General features: G+C 50.3%; 1 protein-coding gene across 1 annotated transcript in view; it reads left to right on the forward strand.

Annotated features, from left to right (window-relative positions):
- The window catches only part of Abcb10 (ATP binding cassette subfamily B member 10), a 30,335-nt gene that overhangs the window by 10,092 nt on the left and 4,766 nt on the right, over nucleotides 1-15,477 (forward strand). Inside the window, exons 2-10 of the mRNA XM_021169738.3 lie at nucleotides 1,537-1,737; nucleotides 2,731-2,933; nucleotides 4,513-4,647; nucleotides 6,035-6,181; nucleotides 7,483-7,618; nucleotides 9,948-10,043; nucleotides 10,961-11,170; nucleotides 12,769-12,848; nucleotides 14,409-14,589. Of these exons, the coding sequence (XP_021025397.1) occupies nucleotides 1,537-1,737; nucleotides 2,731-2,933; nucleotides 4,513-4,647; nucleotides 6,035-6,181; nucleotides 7,483-7,618; nucleotides 9,948-10,043; nucleotides 10,961-11,170; nucleotides 12,769-12,848; nucleotides 14,409-14,589 (1,389 nt within the window). The remainder of the gene's footprint in view (nucleotides 1-1,536; nucleotides 1,738-2,730; nucleotides 2,934-4,512; nucleotides 4,648-6,034; nucleotides 6,182-7,482; nucleotides 7,619-9,947; nucleotides 10,044-10,960; nucleotides 11,171-12,768; nucleotides 12,849-14,408; nucleotides 14,590-15,477) is intronic.

Consider the following 15,477-nt stretch of genomic DNA (forward strand, 5'->3'; position numbering starts at 1 on the left):
TGTCTGCCTGTCTGTTGTCTTTCTCTGCTTTAGCAGTACTGGGGATTAAACCTAGGACTCATGCATGTCCGGCAAGCGCTCTACCACTTGGCAACAACCAGAGTCCTCTTTATATTGAGACCGTGTCTCGTTAAGTTGCCTAGACTCGACTTGAACTCACTCTGTAGCTGGGTTAGACTTGAACTTGTGATTCTCCTGGATAGCATCAGCCCTGGGTCACTGGGTCCTGAGTTCAATTCCCAGCAACCACATTAGTGGCTCACAACCATCTGTAATGGGATCCGAAGCCCTCTTTTGATGTGTCTGAAGACAGCTACAATGTACTCACATACATAAAATAAATTAATGGCTTTAAAAAAAAAAGCATAGGTGTGATTGTCTGTAGTGTGTGTTCTTCCTTTCTTTTTTTTTTTTTTTTTTTTAAAAGATTTATTTATTTATTATATGTAAGTACACTGTAGCTGTCTTCAGACATTCCAGAAGAGGGCGCCAGATCTCGTTGCGGATGGTTGTGAGCCACCATGTGGTTGCTGGGATTTGAACTCTGGACCTTCGGAAGAGCAGTCGGGTGCTCTTACCCACTGAGCCATCTCACCAGCCCGTGTGTGTTCTTTCTAACTGGACTTTGCTTAGAATGATTTGTTGTTTGTTTTAACCAACTACGTAGCTAAAACTGGGGGACTTGAAACTTGCTGTGTAGAATAGGCCGGCCTTGAACTCAGAGATCTGCCTCTGTGCCTCAAGGGCTGGGATTACAGTCATCACCTCACATGGCTGGAACTTTGGAGCAAGCTTCTGCCTCCTTATCTGTTGTTTACTGACAAGGAGAATTGTTCTCCTGATAACTGTCACTTCATGCTTTATTCCCCAGAGCCATAATACTCAGAAGGGACACCCCATGTGCAAGTGGGTCCCAGGAACTACTCCCCAAAGCGAGAGCTTTGAAATACTGAGCACAGTCAAAAGTGTTAAGCCTGGCACAGTGACATGCACTTATGAATGAATCCCAGCATTCAAGGAGCCGAGATAGTGTCGTGGGAAGTCCAACCTGAGCTACATACTGAGTCTGAAGCCAAGCCTGGGCTACAGAGTTAGACTTTGACGCAAAAAAGCTTCCCCTTCCTCACATATACACAAGATAACTTTCCCTGGATAGTCTGCCCTTCGAATGAAGGTGTAGTTAGATGCCAAGGAGTTAGAGCGAGGAGCAGAAATGCAGAAGCAGGATCTGAAATGAGTTTGAATACCAGAAGCCAGGAGGGAGCCACTGCGGCCGCAGGTACTGCTCACAGGAAGGAATACAAACCATAACACATCCTCTCTCTAACTGCGTGAGGAAGGAACACACATTCCCACACAGCCATGCTTCTTGTTCTCAACCTGAAGCCATCTGCTCCTTCCTTTAGTCAGGCCCATTGGTGAAGGAGAACGCCCAGCCACTGAGGCCAGCGTGGGCCTGAGGCCCGTGTATACTTGGCTCTGCCCTGTGCTGTGCTGTGCTGTGCTGTGAATACGAGTGTCGCTCCTGTCTTTCAGCTGCAGTTGGGTTTCTGGCTGTGTCCAGTGTCATCACCATGTCTGCCCCCTTTTTCCTGGGGAGGATCATTGATGTCATCTATACCAACCCAAGCGAGGGCTATGGCGACAGCCTGACTCGGCTCTGTGCTGTGCTCACCTGTGTGTTCCTGTGCGGCGCTGCCGCCAACGGCATTCGTGTCTACCTCATGCAGTCTTCAGGTCAGTCTTCTTTTGTTGTTGTTGTTGTTGTTGTTTTTCGAACTCAGAATTCCGCCTGCCTCTGCCTCCCAAGTGCTGGGATTAAAGGCTTGGGCCACCACCGCCCGGCTTCAGGTCAGTCTTGTGAGGTGACAAAGGACCCCCGGGTTGGGTCAGGGCTCCAAGTGCTGCTACTCCAGGCCGCTTGTCTTCCTAATGTTGCATTCGGCTCTCACGTCCCCCCAAGAAGGTGTTACGGTCATTCCGAACATTCTCTACTCTCTCGTGGTCAGGGTTGAGCAGGTAGCAAAGCAAGAGCTGTCTGCTCCGTGCTGCGGTGGAGCCGCTGGGGTGGGAACTTGAGTGGCTTTCCTGTAGAGAGCCTGGTTTATCAGCAGGACTGCTGGCAGCGCAGGACTGCGTTTCATGTCTGTGTGGCTAGTAAGATGGTGTCCGAGTGGTTAACCCATTCCTGCTATTGCTAAGTGCAATTCATGTAAGGGGAGACAGTCATGTACAGATTAATGCTCCGGGTCTGTGATGCTCCTAACATGTCAAGGATCATGTTACCTTTTAAAGAATTGAAGTGTATTTATAGTTGTTATGATATGTTTACATACACGGGCAGGCATGCATGCGCATGTGGTGAGATCAGAGGAAAATATTCTGGAGCTGGTGGTCTCTGTGGGTTTCTGGGTCCGAGGTGTTGCCTTAGGTCATCAGGTTTGTATGACAAGGACCGTCACCTGCTGGATCTTCTTGCTGGCCACGTCACTACCTTCATCACTATCTCCTGTCCTTGCTCCCACAGTCTGTAGTTACTAACAGGAAGTTACATATAGATACATACAGGCCAGGCCTGTATGAGTCCACCCCGTGTCAGGATCCACAGAGCTGATGTGCTCAGTCTACAAATCGACTTTGACAGCAGGCTAAATAAACAGCTTGCCGGTGGCTGCTCCCTTGTGTGGCGGGTGGCTGCAGTCACCGTTGGCTGTTGTGTTTACTTTGCAGGTCAGAGCATTGTGAACAGGCTGCGCACCTCTCTGTTCTCCTCCATTCTAAGGCAAGAGGTTGCTTTCTTTGACAAGACCCGCACAGGCGAATTGATTAACCGCCTCTCCTCGGATACCGCACTCCTGGGGCGCTCCGTGACTGAGAATCTCTCAGATGGCCTGAGAGCTGGGGCCCAGGCCTCTGTTGGTGTTGGCATGATGGTATGTCAGCCTTTTCTTTTGGTGTTTTCTGTCAGGGCTCTCAGGAGCAGTAGAGGCTTGAGATGTTCTTGTCATTTTGTAAGCATATAGAACCAAGAACATTGCCACAGACTGTAGGGACAAAGGCATCACTCTCCTGGCCTGGCCTACCTCTCTCTTGAGTAAGTATTAAGAGAGTGGCTTTTCCTGAAGAGCAGGTGTGAAGACAGTCAATTGTGTCAGACCAAGGAGTGCCTTTGGGAACCAAGTGTGAGTTCAAGGGGTGAAGACCTCACCTTTGTGCTCCTGCAAGGCAGCCTGTGTGCCATAGACATCTCTCTTACCTCTGGCGGCTCACCCCATCTCCAGCCAGCCCTGCTAGCCCGAATAACTGGTGAGTGTGATCGTAAAATTCATGGGACGAGGTTAAAAGGCAAGCAAGTGCCAGGGTTGTGACTCAGTTGGCAGAGCGCTTCCCCAGTATGCACTGAGTCCTGGGTTCCATGTCCAGTACACAGGGCTTAGTCGCATACGCCTGTAATACCAGAACTCAATCGATAGAGGCAGGAGAATCAGAAATTTAAGGTCATTCTTGGCTCCACAATCCAGTTTGAAGCTAGCTTAGCCTGGGCTAGATGAGATTGGGATAAAAAGCAACCAAAAGCCAAGTCAACGCCAAGAGCAGGACATAAAAAAGGATTGCCAGTTGCTTAGCAGAACTATGGCTTGAGGGAGGAAATAGATGAGCGCTCAGGCCGTCCATCTGTCAGCTTTACTGCTGGACTGCAGGAGGCCTTAGCTGTTTATGTGAGATGAGGCAGGTTTTAACAGCGCATTGAGGAATCGCTAGGAACATTGAAAACAATGGCCACGGTGCAGAATTGGGGAAGTCTGATCTCATTCAAGAAGGTTCTGTTCTTTGAGCCAGTTGAGGTTAGGACCAGGGCTGGTCCACTGGCCCTAGGCTACTGAGCCCTGGAAACAGTCTTCCCCAAACCCCAACCCTGTGGTAGGTATGCTAGGAGCCCCGCTTCAACTGTGTATAACATGGGGCTCTTTGGTGACTTCTCTGACCTATTGATTTATGTGGAAAATTCTAATCACTCGGGGCTTTAAGGTGATTATACCCAAACTTAGAGCTCATGATGTGGTTAGACCAGTGCAGAGCACAGTAGGCCTGCTTCCATCCTGCCCCTCTCTCTGCTGTTGAAGATGTGGTCTGACATACTAGAGCATACTGAACTAGCCAGAGGGTGTGCTGCTTCCATCTTTCCCAGCAGGCTAGCCACAGCCTCCTTGGTACCATGCCCTCCTTGGGTTTTTGAGGTTGTTTGATTTTGATGCAGGGCATCACAGTATAGACCTGGTTGTCCTGGAACTCGCTATGTAGACCAGGCTAGCCTCTAACTCAGAGATTACCTGCCTCTGCCTCCTGAGTGCTGGGATTGAGGGTGTTGGGTTTTGTAAGGATCAAAGATGCCATAAAAACTCAAACAGAAGGCTTGGCTTGGGGACTAGAGTCTCTTGGGCTGCACACGGCAGATCTGAGGATGCCTTGCCACTTCAAGGAACAAACGCTCTTGACTTTTGTTCTTGACAGTTTTTTGTGTCACCAAGTCTGGCCACCTTTGTTCTGAGTGTGGTACCTCCCATCTCTGTCCTCGCTGTGATTTATGGGCGATATCTACGGAAACTGTCCAAAGCCACACAGGACTCCTTGGCAGAAGCCACACAGGTACTGACCTTCCATGTGTGTGTGTTATCTAGGTGTGGGGCTCAGAGCAACAGGCGGAATGCATGGTGTGCAAGGTATGTTCCTTCCCAGCCTCAGCACCAGGGAAAGAAACAAGCAACTAAGTCCTTCCTTGTCCCCCAGTGGACGTCAGGACAGTGAGACAGTCTACACCTGGCTAGCCACTTACCCTAGATGTCCTCCAGTTTGCTCTATTTCCCAGGCTGGCCTGGAACTCACAATATAGCCAGGGCTGGCCTCACATTCATGCTACTCCTCTCCGGAGCCTCAGCCTCCCAAGGGCTAGTGCTACAGTTGTGAGCCCTATACTTGGCTTATGTCAATTTTTCACTGTCTTCTGTCACTACTCCTGGTAGGACAAAAAGCTAATATGACCGACTGGCTGTGGTGGGACACGCTGTAAGCCCAGCATTTTGGAGCCTGAGGCAGGAGGATCATGAATTTGAGACTAGCTTAGGCTATCTCTCTAAATGTTTTCTTTGAACCAAAGACAAAAATAAGAACAATTGGAAGCTAATGTGTTTGGGGAAAGTGTCTGTCTGACAATGTGGCTCCATGAGCTCAATAGGGAAGGCTTCTTTTTAAAAGAAGATTTATGGGCTGGAGATGGCTCAGCGGTTAAGAGCACCAACTGCTCTCCCAGAGGTCCTGCGTTCAAGTCCCAGCAACCACATGGTGGCTCACAACCATCTGCAGTGGGATCCTCTGTAATGCCCTCTTCTGGGATATCTGAAAACAGCTATAGTGTACTCATATAAATAAAATAAAAATTACTTAAAAAAAGATTTATTTTATAATTACATAATATACGGGGGGGGGGGAGTATGTATATATAAATGCAGTTACCCTCAGAGGCCAGTAGAGGGCACTTAGTCCCCTGAAGCAGGCAGTTGTGAGTTTAATGAGTCCAGGCACAGTCCCTTAGCAAAGAACAGTGAACACTCTCAGTCTTCTCTCCAGCCCTGCAGTCTGTATTTTCTGACAGAAAATGTACTCTTCTTTGTACCCCGCTATGTGATCTTACTTGACTCTGCCTCATATAGAGCCTCCCATTGGCAGAATATTGAATAAGAACCACATTTTAACTTTGCTGTCAATTCCCGTGTGGCACTCTTCCCTTCAATGTGTGTGTGTGTGTGTGTGTGTGTGTGTGTGTGTGTGTTTCACCTGCATGTATGTCTGGGCACCGCATGTGTGCTTGGTGCCGGTGAAGGAAAGAAGGCATCAGATCCTCTAGAACTGGAGTTACAGATGGATGTAACTCCATGTGGATGCTGGGAATAAAACTTGGATCCTCTATAAGAGCACCAAGTGTTCCTAACTGCTAAGCCATCTTCCCAGCCCTTACTATGTACTTGAATCCCCACAGCTAGCTGAGGAGCGGATTGGAAACATAAGAACCGTCCGAGCTTTTGGGAAGGAGATGACGGAAGTGGAGAAGTACACCAGCCGAGTGGACCAGTTGCTGCAGCTGGCACAGAAGGAGGCCTTGGCACGAGCCGGCTTCTTTGGAACAGTAAGTGGATCACTGTAGGCCATGAGATTGCAAGAGACTTTCATCCCAAGACTCTTGACACAGCAGACATGATTTTACTTCAGTCCTACTAATAACTTGGACTGGAAGCTATCTTGATGGCAGGAGAAGGAAGCAAGGATGTGGAATCAGAGAAAAAGTAGCTCGTATGAGTTCTGCTGCTGGTCCCCAGTGTGTGCCAGGCAGCTTTGAGGGCCACTGCCATGGAGTAGCCGGGCTCTGTGGACCTTAGGACTGGGCTACAACATGTGTTTACCAGGTGCTGGTCCCTCAGATGTAACCAGGAACCCTGAATGGCAAACCACCGTGTGTGCTGGGCACACTCAGGAGCCTGAGACGGGCAGCTTAGTGTAAGTTTGAGGCCAGCCTGCTCTATGTAGTGAGCTTAGAGCAGCCTGGTCTATGTAGTGAGCTTGGGACAGCCTGGTCTATGTAGTGAGCTTAGAGCAGCCTGCTCTATGTAGTGAGCTTGGGACAGCCTGGTCTGTGTATTGAGCTTGGGACAGCCTGGTCTATGTAGTGAGCTTGGGACAGCCTGGTCTATGTAGTGAGCTTGGGACAGCCTGGTCTATGTAGTGAGCTTGAAGCAGCCTTGTCTCTGTAGTGAACTTGGGGCAGCCTGGACTGCATAGTGAGACTGTCAAACACAAACAAAAACTAGATAAAGAGGGCTGGGGAGATGGCTCAGCGGTTAAGAGCACTGACTGCTCTTCCAGAGATCCTGTGTTCAAATCCCAGCAACGACGTGGTGGCTCACAACCACCCCTAATGAGATCTGATGCCCTGAAGACAGCTACAGTGTACTCATATAAAATAAAGTAATTAATTAATTAATTTAAAAAGAAAAGAAAAAAATAAACAGGTAAAGAGAAAATGGAGACATCTCCGTATAACCCATCTCCTCAGAAGCTGCGTAGTGCTAGAGAAGCACCCTTCAGAGACGGCCTCACTGGGGACCAGAACTCACGGAGATGGGGATCAGGGCTGCAGCTCCATGTCTCCTCAGAGCCACAAACATGGCAGACGATTCACGCCTGTTAGGCAGGCCTAGGTGCTGCTCTCTTTTCTTCTGAGCTGAGTAGATTGGTGGATAGTCTGAGGGGAGTCGTGTCTAAGCTCTCGTGGGGTCGTGGGGATGCAAGTGTTCCCTTCACGGCTGCAAATACTTCAAAACCTTTCTCCGAGAAGTTTTTTATATTAAAAGGGAGGCCGAGACCTAGCTTATACTCTTGTCCCGAGAGGCCTTCGGTCGCACTGACGTCTTTGTTTTCTTCCTCCTGTAGGCTGGGCTCTCGGGAAACCTGATTGTGCTGTCTGTCCTGTACAAAGGAGGCCTGCTCATGGGCAGTGCCCATATGACAGTGGGCGAGCTCTCTTCCTTCCTCATGTACGCTTTCTGGGTTGGATTGAGCATCGGAGGTATATCATATGAACAGGCTTTGAGGGTACACGTTGAAAAGCAGGCCCCACTGAACGGGCACTCCTTCCGTGCCAGTCTGCTACGCAAAACTGAAGTTTCCTGAGTGGCCAAGCAGGTTCCCTGTTGGGAAGTTTGGGACCTTGTGTCCTTCCACAGCTTAGGACCACAGGGGAGTTGTGTTTCCCAGCCTGAGTTTGCAGAATGTGTCTTCCCATTTCAGGGGGGCCGTGTGATGGTTGGCAGCACTGTGGAGACCCTAAGCCCGGATAGGGAGAATCTCATCTCACTCATGGTGCTGCCCAGACCCTTCAGCTGCTCTCTTACTCCTCAGATTAATAATACCTTTTTATCATTTTTATTTTATTCTTTTGACAGTTTCATGCCATGTACCTAAGACATTCTGTCTTCCCCGCTTCCTGCCCCTACCCCGTCCTCTCTTTTCTTCTTCCCTGTCAGCTCCTCTTTAAAGATATCTCTTCCCATGCTCATGGATTTTTGTTTTGTGTCTCACTGAGTTTAACCCGGACTGTCAGTATGGCTCCGAGTAACAGTGAGTAACAGATGAAGACAGTGACTATCTGCCCCCCCCCCCCCCCCCCCCGCCACTTCCCAGACTCTCTGGCTCGCCAGAAGTTCAGCAGTGAGTGGTAGGACCCTGTAGTCCCCTTTCTTGCCCATTGCTGGGCTGGTCTCATGGGGGTCTAGTGTCTGCAGCCATAGTTCTGGTGAGTTCCTGATGGCACAGGCATGCCGTGCCTGGACAACAACATTCCACAGCCCCTCCCCTGTCTTCTTGCTCTGACATTCTTTTGATTCTGTCTTTGGCAAAAATACCTGAGCCTTAGTGGAGGTGCTGTAAAAACCAAGCATGCAGGCTGAGTTCTCAACTGGATATCTTGCCAATATTTAGCGTCATGGCTGAGTCTCTATTCACTGCTGTTCACTACAAGGAGATGCTTCTCTGGGAAAAGCTGAGAGTAGCATTTGTACGTTGGTGTACACATATATATCTACATGTTTTGACACATGTAAATAGTGTTTTTTGTTTTAATTGAGAGTTTTATTGTATAGCACAAACTGGCTTTGAAATCTGTGCTTCTGCCTCAGTGTCCTGAGTACTGGGATTACAAGTGTGGGACACCATACTCAGCTTTGGACTTTTTTTTTTAAGCTGTCCTGGAATTCACTATGTAGATCCTGCTGGCCTGGAATTTACATGGGCCTGAGAGTTCTTTTTAGAAGGAAACACTGTTGCATTTACAGTGATTGTCCCCCACCTCAGTGTCAGGATGGGTGCCCTTTTCACCAGAGTGGCCGATTGTTACACTGTTGCGGAGCCGGCATTGATACATTGTTGTTATCAACCCAACGCAACATTAGGGTTAGCACTCGGTGACCCTACATACACGCATGAGGGCTCGGGACACACACACACACACACACACACACACACACACACACACACACACGACAGAGAGAGAGAGAGAGGAGAGAGAGAGAGAGAGAGAGAGAGAGAGAGAGAGAGAGAGAGATTGGAGAAATGTACATGCCCTGAATTCACCATTATAACATCACCAGAGAGTTGCCATTGCCGCCCTGAACATTTCCACCACCACCACCACCCCCACTTACTTCTCCCACCCCTGGTGTGCACAGATCGTTTTTTTTTTTTTTTTTTTTTGGTTTTTTTTTTTCGGTTTTTTCAAGACAGGGTTTCTCTGTATAGCCCTGGCTGTCCTGGAACTCACTTTGTAGACCAGGCTGGCCTCGAACTCAGAAATCCGCCTGCCTCTGCCTCCCGAGTGCTGGGACTAAAGGCGTGCGCCACCACGCCCGGCCACAGATCGTTTTTTGTTTTGTTTTGTTTTCCCATCTGCATAGCTTTGAAGTTTTCAAGTGTCCTGGGGTTGGAATCAGTAAAGTGTGAAGCCTTTCCTGGCTGGTGTCTCTCTCTTACTCATGCACATTTAAGATTCTTCTGTCTCTCGTGTCCTCATAGACCCTGTAGGATCTTTTTTGAAGGAATTTCAGTTCACATGGGGAAAGCCCCCGTGCTCCACCTGGAGTGCTGTCTGAGGGGGAAGTGGCTTTCCTTGCAGTGCTGTGACTGTCACTGGTGAGCAGTGTGGTCCTTTTCCATGTTAGGACTCTGAGAGTGAGAGGCTGCAGAAGCACTAGGTAAGAGGTGGAGCAGCTGACAGCCTCGGCTTCTTCAGTGAAAGCAGAGATCTCACGTTGCCAGCTGTGGTTGCTGTCTCCAGGATCCCCCAGGACAGGAGGACCCGTGGCCTTTCTTGTCAGCTGATGATAGACTCTTTTTGTCCTCAGGACTGAGTTCATTCTACTCCGAGCTGATGAAAGGCCTGGGTGCTGGTGGGCGGCTCTGGGAGCTGCTGGAGAGACAGCCACGGCTGCCTTTTAACGGTGAGTATGTGGTGGGGCTGTTCATCGTTTTGACAGTTAGATTGGCATTCTGCCCTCCTCAGGGAGTGCGCCACTGCCAAGAGGTGGCCCCTGCTGCAAAACAGGGAGATCAGGGTTTCCATGGGAACCAATGGGTACACTTGAGGGGATGTTCTGGAAATGTGGGGCTGATGACATGACATGCTGCACATACACCTGCATCCATTCATTACCACCAAGGGCAGGGTAGCAGCAAGCAGGCCTGGTGTACATAGGACACCCAGATGGCCCTCCCAAGTCTTCCTTAGTGATCCTGGCTTTTGTAAGAGGTTGGGGAAGGTGGAGATGAAAACAAGGCTTTACATTTCTTGGCTCTGGGGGGTGATGCTGGGATGCTGGTACTGATGGAGAACCATCTCCTCCTTGGGATGCTGGGATGTTGGTACTGATGGAGAACCATCTCCTCCTTGGGATGCTGGGATGTTGGTACTGATGGAAGACCATCTCCTCCTTGGGATGCTGGGATGTTGGTACTGATGGAGAACCATCTCCTCCTTGGGATGCTGGGATGTTGGTACTGATGGAGAACCATCTCCTTGGGATGCTGGGATGTTGGTACTGATGGAGGACCATCTCCTTGTCATCACCTTCCCTGGAGCCATGGGCACAGAAGCCACTTGAGCACGGTGGCACTGAGAGATATTACTGAGGTGGGTCAGACCCAAGGGTCGGTCTTCACACTGTGCTTCACACTGCTCCCAAGAAAAGGTGACACCTCAAGTCCTTAAGGTCGCACAGACCTTACATGATAAGCCCAGCATCTAGGCCTGTTTCTGTTCACTTCAGTCAGGCAAAGGAGACACCCACAGGGAGGCAGGTGCATTCTGCCCTGAGCTCCATTCTCACTTTGGCTTTCTGCCTTCCCTCTTGTGTTTCAGAGGGGATGGTGTTAGATGAGAAAACCTTCCAGGGTGCCCTGGAGTTCAGAAACGTGCGCTTCACATACCCTGCTCGCCCAGAGGTGTCCATATTCCAGGATTTCAGTCTTTCCATCCCGTCTGGATCTGTCACAGCGCTGGTTGGCCCAAGTGGTTCTGGGAAATCAACAGTGGTTTCGCTCCTGCTGCGGTTGTACGACCCTGATTCTGGTAGGTGGCTAGTGACAGTTTGGGCAGAGACATCTCTGAGCTGTCAGCGTCTTCTCCTGCTGCCTGTTCCCACCCCATGCCTAGGAGAGACCACATCTGACAACACTTTCCCATATTCCTGCCCTTGGAAATGGGTCAGCAAGACTGCCCAGCAGCGCCCAGCAAATGCCTTCTGGTGCCAGCAGCCACGGGTGCTGTGGACTGTCCCATACCCACACTGGAACTCTGCTGGCATGTACTGACATAGCAATTCTGGATTTCAAGAGGCCTTCCAATGGCTTCTGCCTCAGGGCTGTTCCTTGACTGTTTTTTAGGGTCTTCTGTGTCCAAACCAGACAGTTTAAATTTATTTTGTATGTTCTGCCTGCATGTGTGCCTGTAGACCAGAAGAGGGTTAGGGTTAGGTTAGGGTTAGGGTTAGGCAGACCTCATTATGGATGGTTGTGAGCCACCACGTGGCTGCTGGGAATTGAACTTAGGTCTCTGGAAGGACAGTCAGTGCTCTTAACAGTTGAGCTATCTCTCCAGCCTCTTCCTTGGCTATGTACTTAGAAAGCAAGTATGAGACTGTCTCATCCATTCGTGAGGTATGTATGTATGTGCAATGTTCGGCAGTCTTAGACGGGGCTGCTGAAGAGACTCCAGTTTAAACTTGCAGAACATTGTAGACCTCCATCCCTGAACTGGGCCTTCATGGTCTCTTCTGATACCAGCATGATCAGGAGACTGCAGTCAGGAGACTGCCGTCAGAACTGCTAGCCAGTGCACACTGTGTGTTCCCCTGTCCCACACACTTCTCTTTGGAATCAAAGCTCTGCATAAGACTTCAGATTCATGGAACACCAACACTGCCAGGTAGCCTAGCTGCCAGCACCTCCAAACTCAGGAAGGGGGGTGGGGCTGGCTAGCCTCCCATCCACTAGGGGAGGTCCTAGCCTCAGACATTCCAGAAGGCTCCTGTTGCTCTGAAAGTCCCAGCCTTGTTGGTTTTGAGTTCCATATGGACATTATGGAAGTTGGTTTTCTTCGGTGGTTGGGACAGAACCCAGGCCCTTGCATATGCTAGGCGAGTGTTTCACCACTAGCTACACTCAGTCCTGACTGTGTGCTTAGTCCTTAAAGGTTGCCTGGGGGTTGGGATGCGGATCAACTGGTTACTGTTTATTTAGTATGCAAAAAAAAAAATCTGGATTTGGACCAGGCAGTGATCGCGCACGCCTTTAATCCCAGCACTTGGCAGGCAAAGGCAGGCAGATTTCTGAGTTCGAGGCCAGCCTGGTCTACAGAGTGAGTTCCAGGACAGCCAGGGCTGCACAGAGAAACCCTGTCTCAAAAAAAAAAAAAATCTGGATTTGCTCCCCAGTACAGCCTTAGTGGGAGAGGGGTCAAATAACGGCACAGTCCTCCCAGGTAGGTAGACTGAGAAAGGAGGGTGAGTTGGAGGTCATCCTCAGCTGCACAGGGAGTCTGCAGTTGACTGACTACATGAGCTCCTGCCTCAGTAAGGGAGGGAAGAGGGAGCAGTGAGTCTGGGATTCCCCCTCCTTTTGGGGTTCACCCCTGACCTGTGTTGACCTCTGCCTTCTCCCTCCCATCAGGAACAGTCAGCCTTGATGGCCATGACATTCGTCAGCTAAACCCCGTCTGGCTGAGATCCAAGATTGGGACAGTGAGTCAGGTAGGAAGCCGGGTTTCCCTTCCTTCCTTCTCGCTCGCTCGCTCACCTTGTTGGAGCTGTGGTCCCTTGGCTTTGCCTCCATCTCATGTTTCTCCAGAGTGGGACAGAGGATCACACCACTCCACACACACTCCACACACACACCACTCCACACACACCACTCCACACACACCCACTCCACACACACCACCACTCCACACACACTCCACACACACTCCACACACACACCACTCCACACACACCACTCCACACACAGACTGTTTCCTATGGCCCAGGGACTCAACACACTTAATCAGTTGAAATGCTGACTTTCTATTGAGAGCCGAGACTGGTGTTCCTGTGCAGCACTGGGGGGCTGGAGGAAGGACCGGGAGAAACTCCTGCTGTTCTTCACAGTTCCCCTGTGTGTCCATAGGAAGCAAGTGTGGTTCCTTTTCACAGAGCTCCTTGCACAAGACTGCGTGGAGCAACAACTGTATCCCAGCCAACTCTCTTACCACTGTGCACCCTGTGGTCACGCCCGTGCCTCCCATCCCCACTCTTGATTGGGACTTCTGCACTAGGATGGATAGATGGTACAACCCTGGTACTGATTAGACTCAGCAATGTGTGTCATGAGGGCAGAGGAGAGACTAGAGACCGCTGTGCTATGTGGGGCTCTGGCAGTCAGGATGTTATGGTGGAGGAGAGACTAGAGACCGCTGTGCTATGTGGGGCTCTGGCAGTCAGGATGTTATGGTGGAGGAGAGACTTGAGACAGCTGTGCTATGTGGGGCTCTGGCAGTCAGGATGTTATGGTGGTGTCTGGTTCCTTGTCAGAAAGCAATGGGTGGACTTGGGCCCTTTGTCTGTATTGGAAGGTAGGTAGTCGGACTTAGGTCTTCCAGGACTTGCTAGCCTTAGGGAAGGGGCTGAGATTTATAAGGTTGTCATGGGCCGGCAGTTGTAGGCACCCATGTTGGGGACTCCTTCCCACAGTGTAGTGAAGATAACAGATCATTTTGGTCTTCTTCATGGTAAACTGGGACCTTTTTTTTTTTTTTTTTTTTTTTTTGAGACAGGGTCTCTCTGTGTAGCCCTGGCTGTCCTGGAACTCACTTTGTAGACCAGGCTGGCCTCGAACTCAGAAATCCGCCTGCCTCTGCCTCCCAAGTGCTGGGATTAAGGGTGTGCGCCACCACGCCCAGCTAACTGGGACCTTTTTGAAAAGATTACATTGTGTGTGTGTGTGTGTGTGTGTGTGTGTGTGTGTGCACTCATGCATAACTTGGCGTGCATGTAGAGGTCAGATGACTATGTAGGGGAGCTGGTTCTCCTTTTACTGAGCAGGTTCTGGGGCTTGAACTTACGGAAAGCTCATGTTATCAGACTTCACAGCAGGAGCCTTTACCTCCTGAGACATTTGCCGGCCCCTCGACTGGAACTTTTAAAGTCAGCTGGGTGAAGTCGTAGAGGAACAAGACCTCCAGACAGCTTTAGAAGCGTGCGCCACTCCTGGCTGAGGGCGCCCTTGGGAGCCCTCTGAAGGCCCTGACAGATGTGCTCCATTTCTGTTTTCAGGAGCCAGTCCTGTTCTCCTGCTCTATCGCTGAGAACATTGCCTACGGAGCTGACAACCTCTCCTCGGTCACAGCCCGGCAGGTGGAGAGGGCCGCGGAAGTGGCCAACGCTGCCGAGTTCATCCGAAGCTTCCCACAGGGCTTCGACACTGTGGTCGGGGAGAAGGGCATCCTCCTGTCCGGTAAGTGGTCCCCACGCTGCGTCTGTCAGCTCGCTCCTGGCACTGCAGCAGAAGCACTCACCCCAGGAAGTCCCCACGCGGTTCCCGGTGCACCGTTGTTTGTAGATGAAGTTTCCTAGGAAACCACCCCATCTTTTCTGAGAGGATGTATTTCCTTCACCGTGTCCAAGAACCTTCCTTGGGACTGCTGCCAGCTAGACAGCAAGCCTTGGGGCAGGGCTGAGGAAGGATGTGCTATGCAGCCTGAGGCTGTAGGGAGTTACAGAAAAGAGAAGGTTGTGTGGCGACCTGCCCGAGGGAAAGGATTATCCCAAAGAAACCCAGTGCAGGAAGTCATCTCAGACTGTTCTGTTGCTGTGGAGAGACGCACGACCAAGGCAACTTCTATAAAAAGAAAGCACTTAATTGGGGGCTTGCTTTGGTTTCAGAGGGAATTCATTATCATCATGGTGGGGAGCATGGCAGCAGGCAGGCATGGTGCCGGAGAAAGAGCACATTCTGATCCTAAGCAAGGGGAGAGAGGGAGAGAGAGGAGCAAGCACAAGAAGGTCTTGTGTGGGCTTTTGAAAACTCAACTCCTTGGGCTGGAGAGATGGCTCAGTGGATAAGAGAACCGTCTGCTCTTCCAGAGGTTCTGAGTTCAATTCCCAGCAACCACATGGTGGCTCACAACCATCTGTAATGAGATCTGATGCCATCTTCTAGTGTGTCTGAAGACAGCTACAGTGTACTCACATACATAAATAAATCTTTAAAAAAAAAAAAGGAGAGACAGAGAGAGAGAATCCTGCTAAGATATGAGAACATGCAGAAATCATCCCACGGGAGCAGGTGGCTGAGCCCCAGCACGAGTCTCCATGATGTTTGCTCTCCATTGTTTGCTTTGTA

The sequence above is a fragment of the Mus caroli genome, unplaced genomic scaffold (genome assembly GCF_978045245.1).
Source record: "Mus caroli unplaced genomic scaffold, Mus_caroli_1 scaffold_10, whole genome shotgun sequence".
In the NCBI taxonomy this organism is placed as follows: domain Eukaryota; kingdom Metazoa; phylum Chordata; class Mammalia; order Rodentia; family Muridae; genus Mus; species Mus caroli.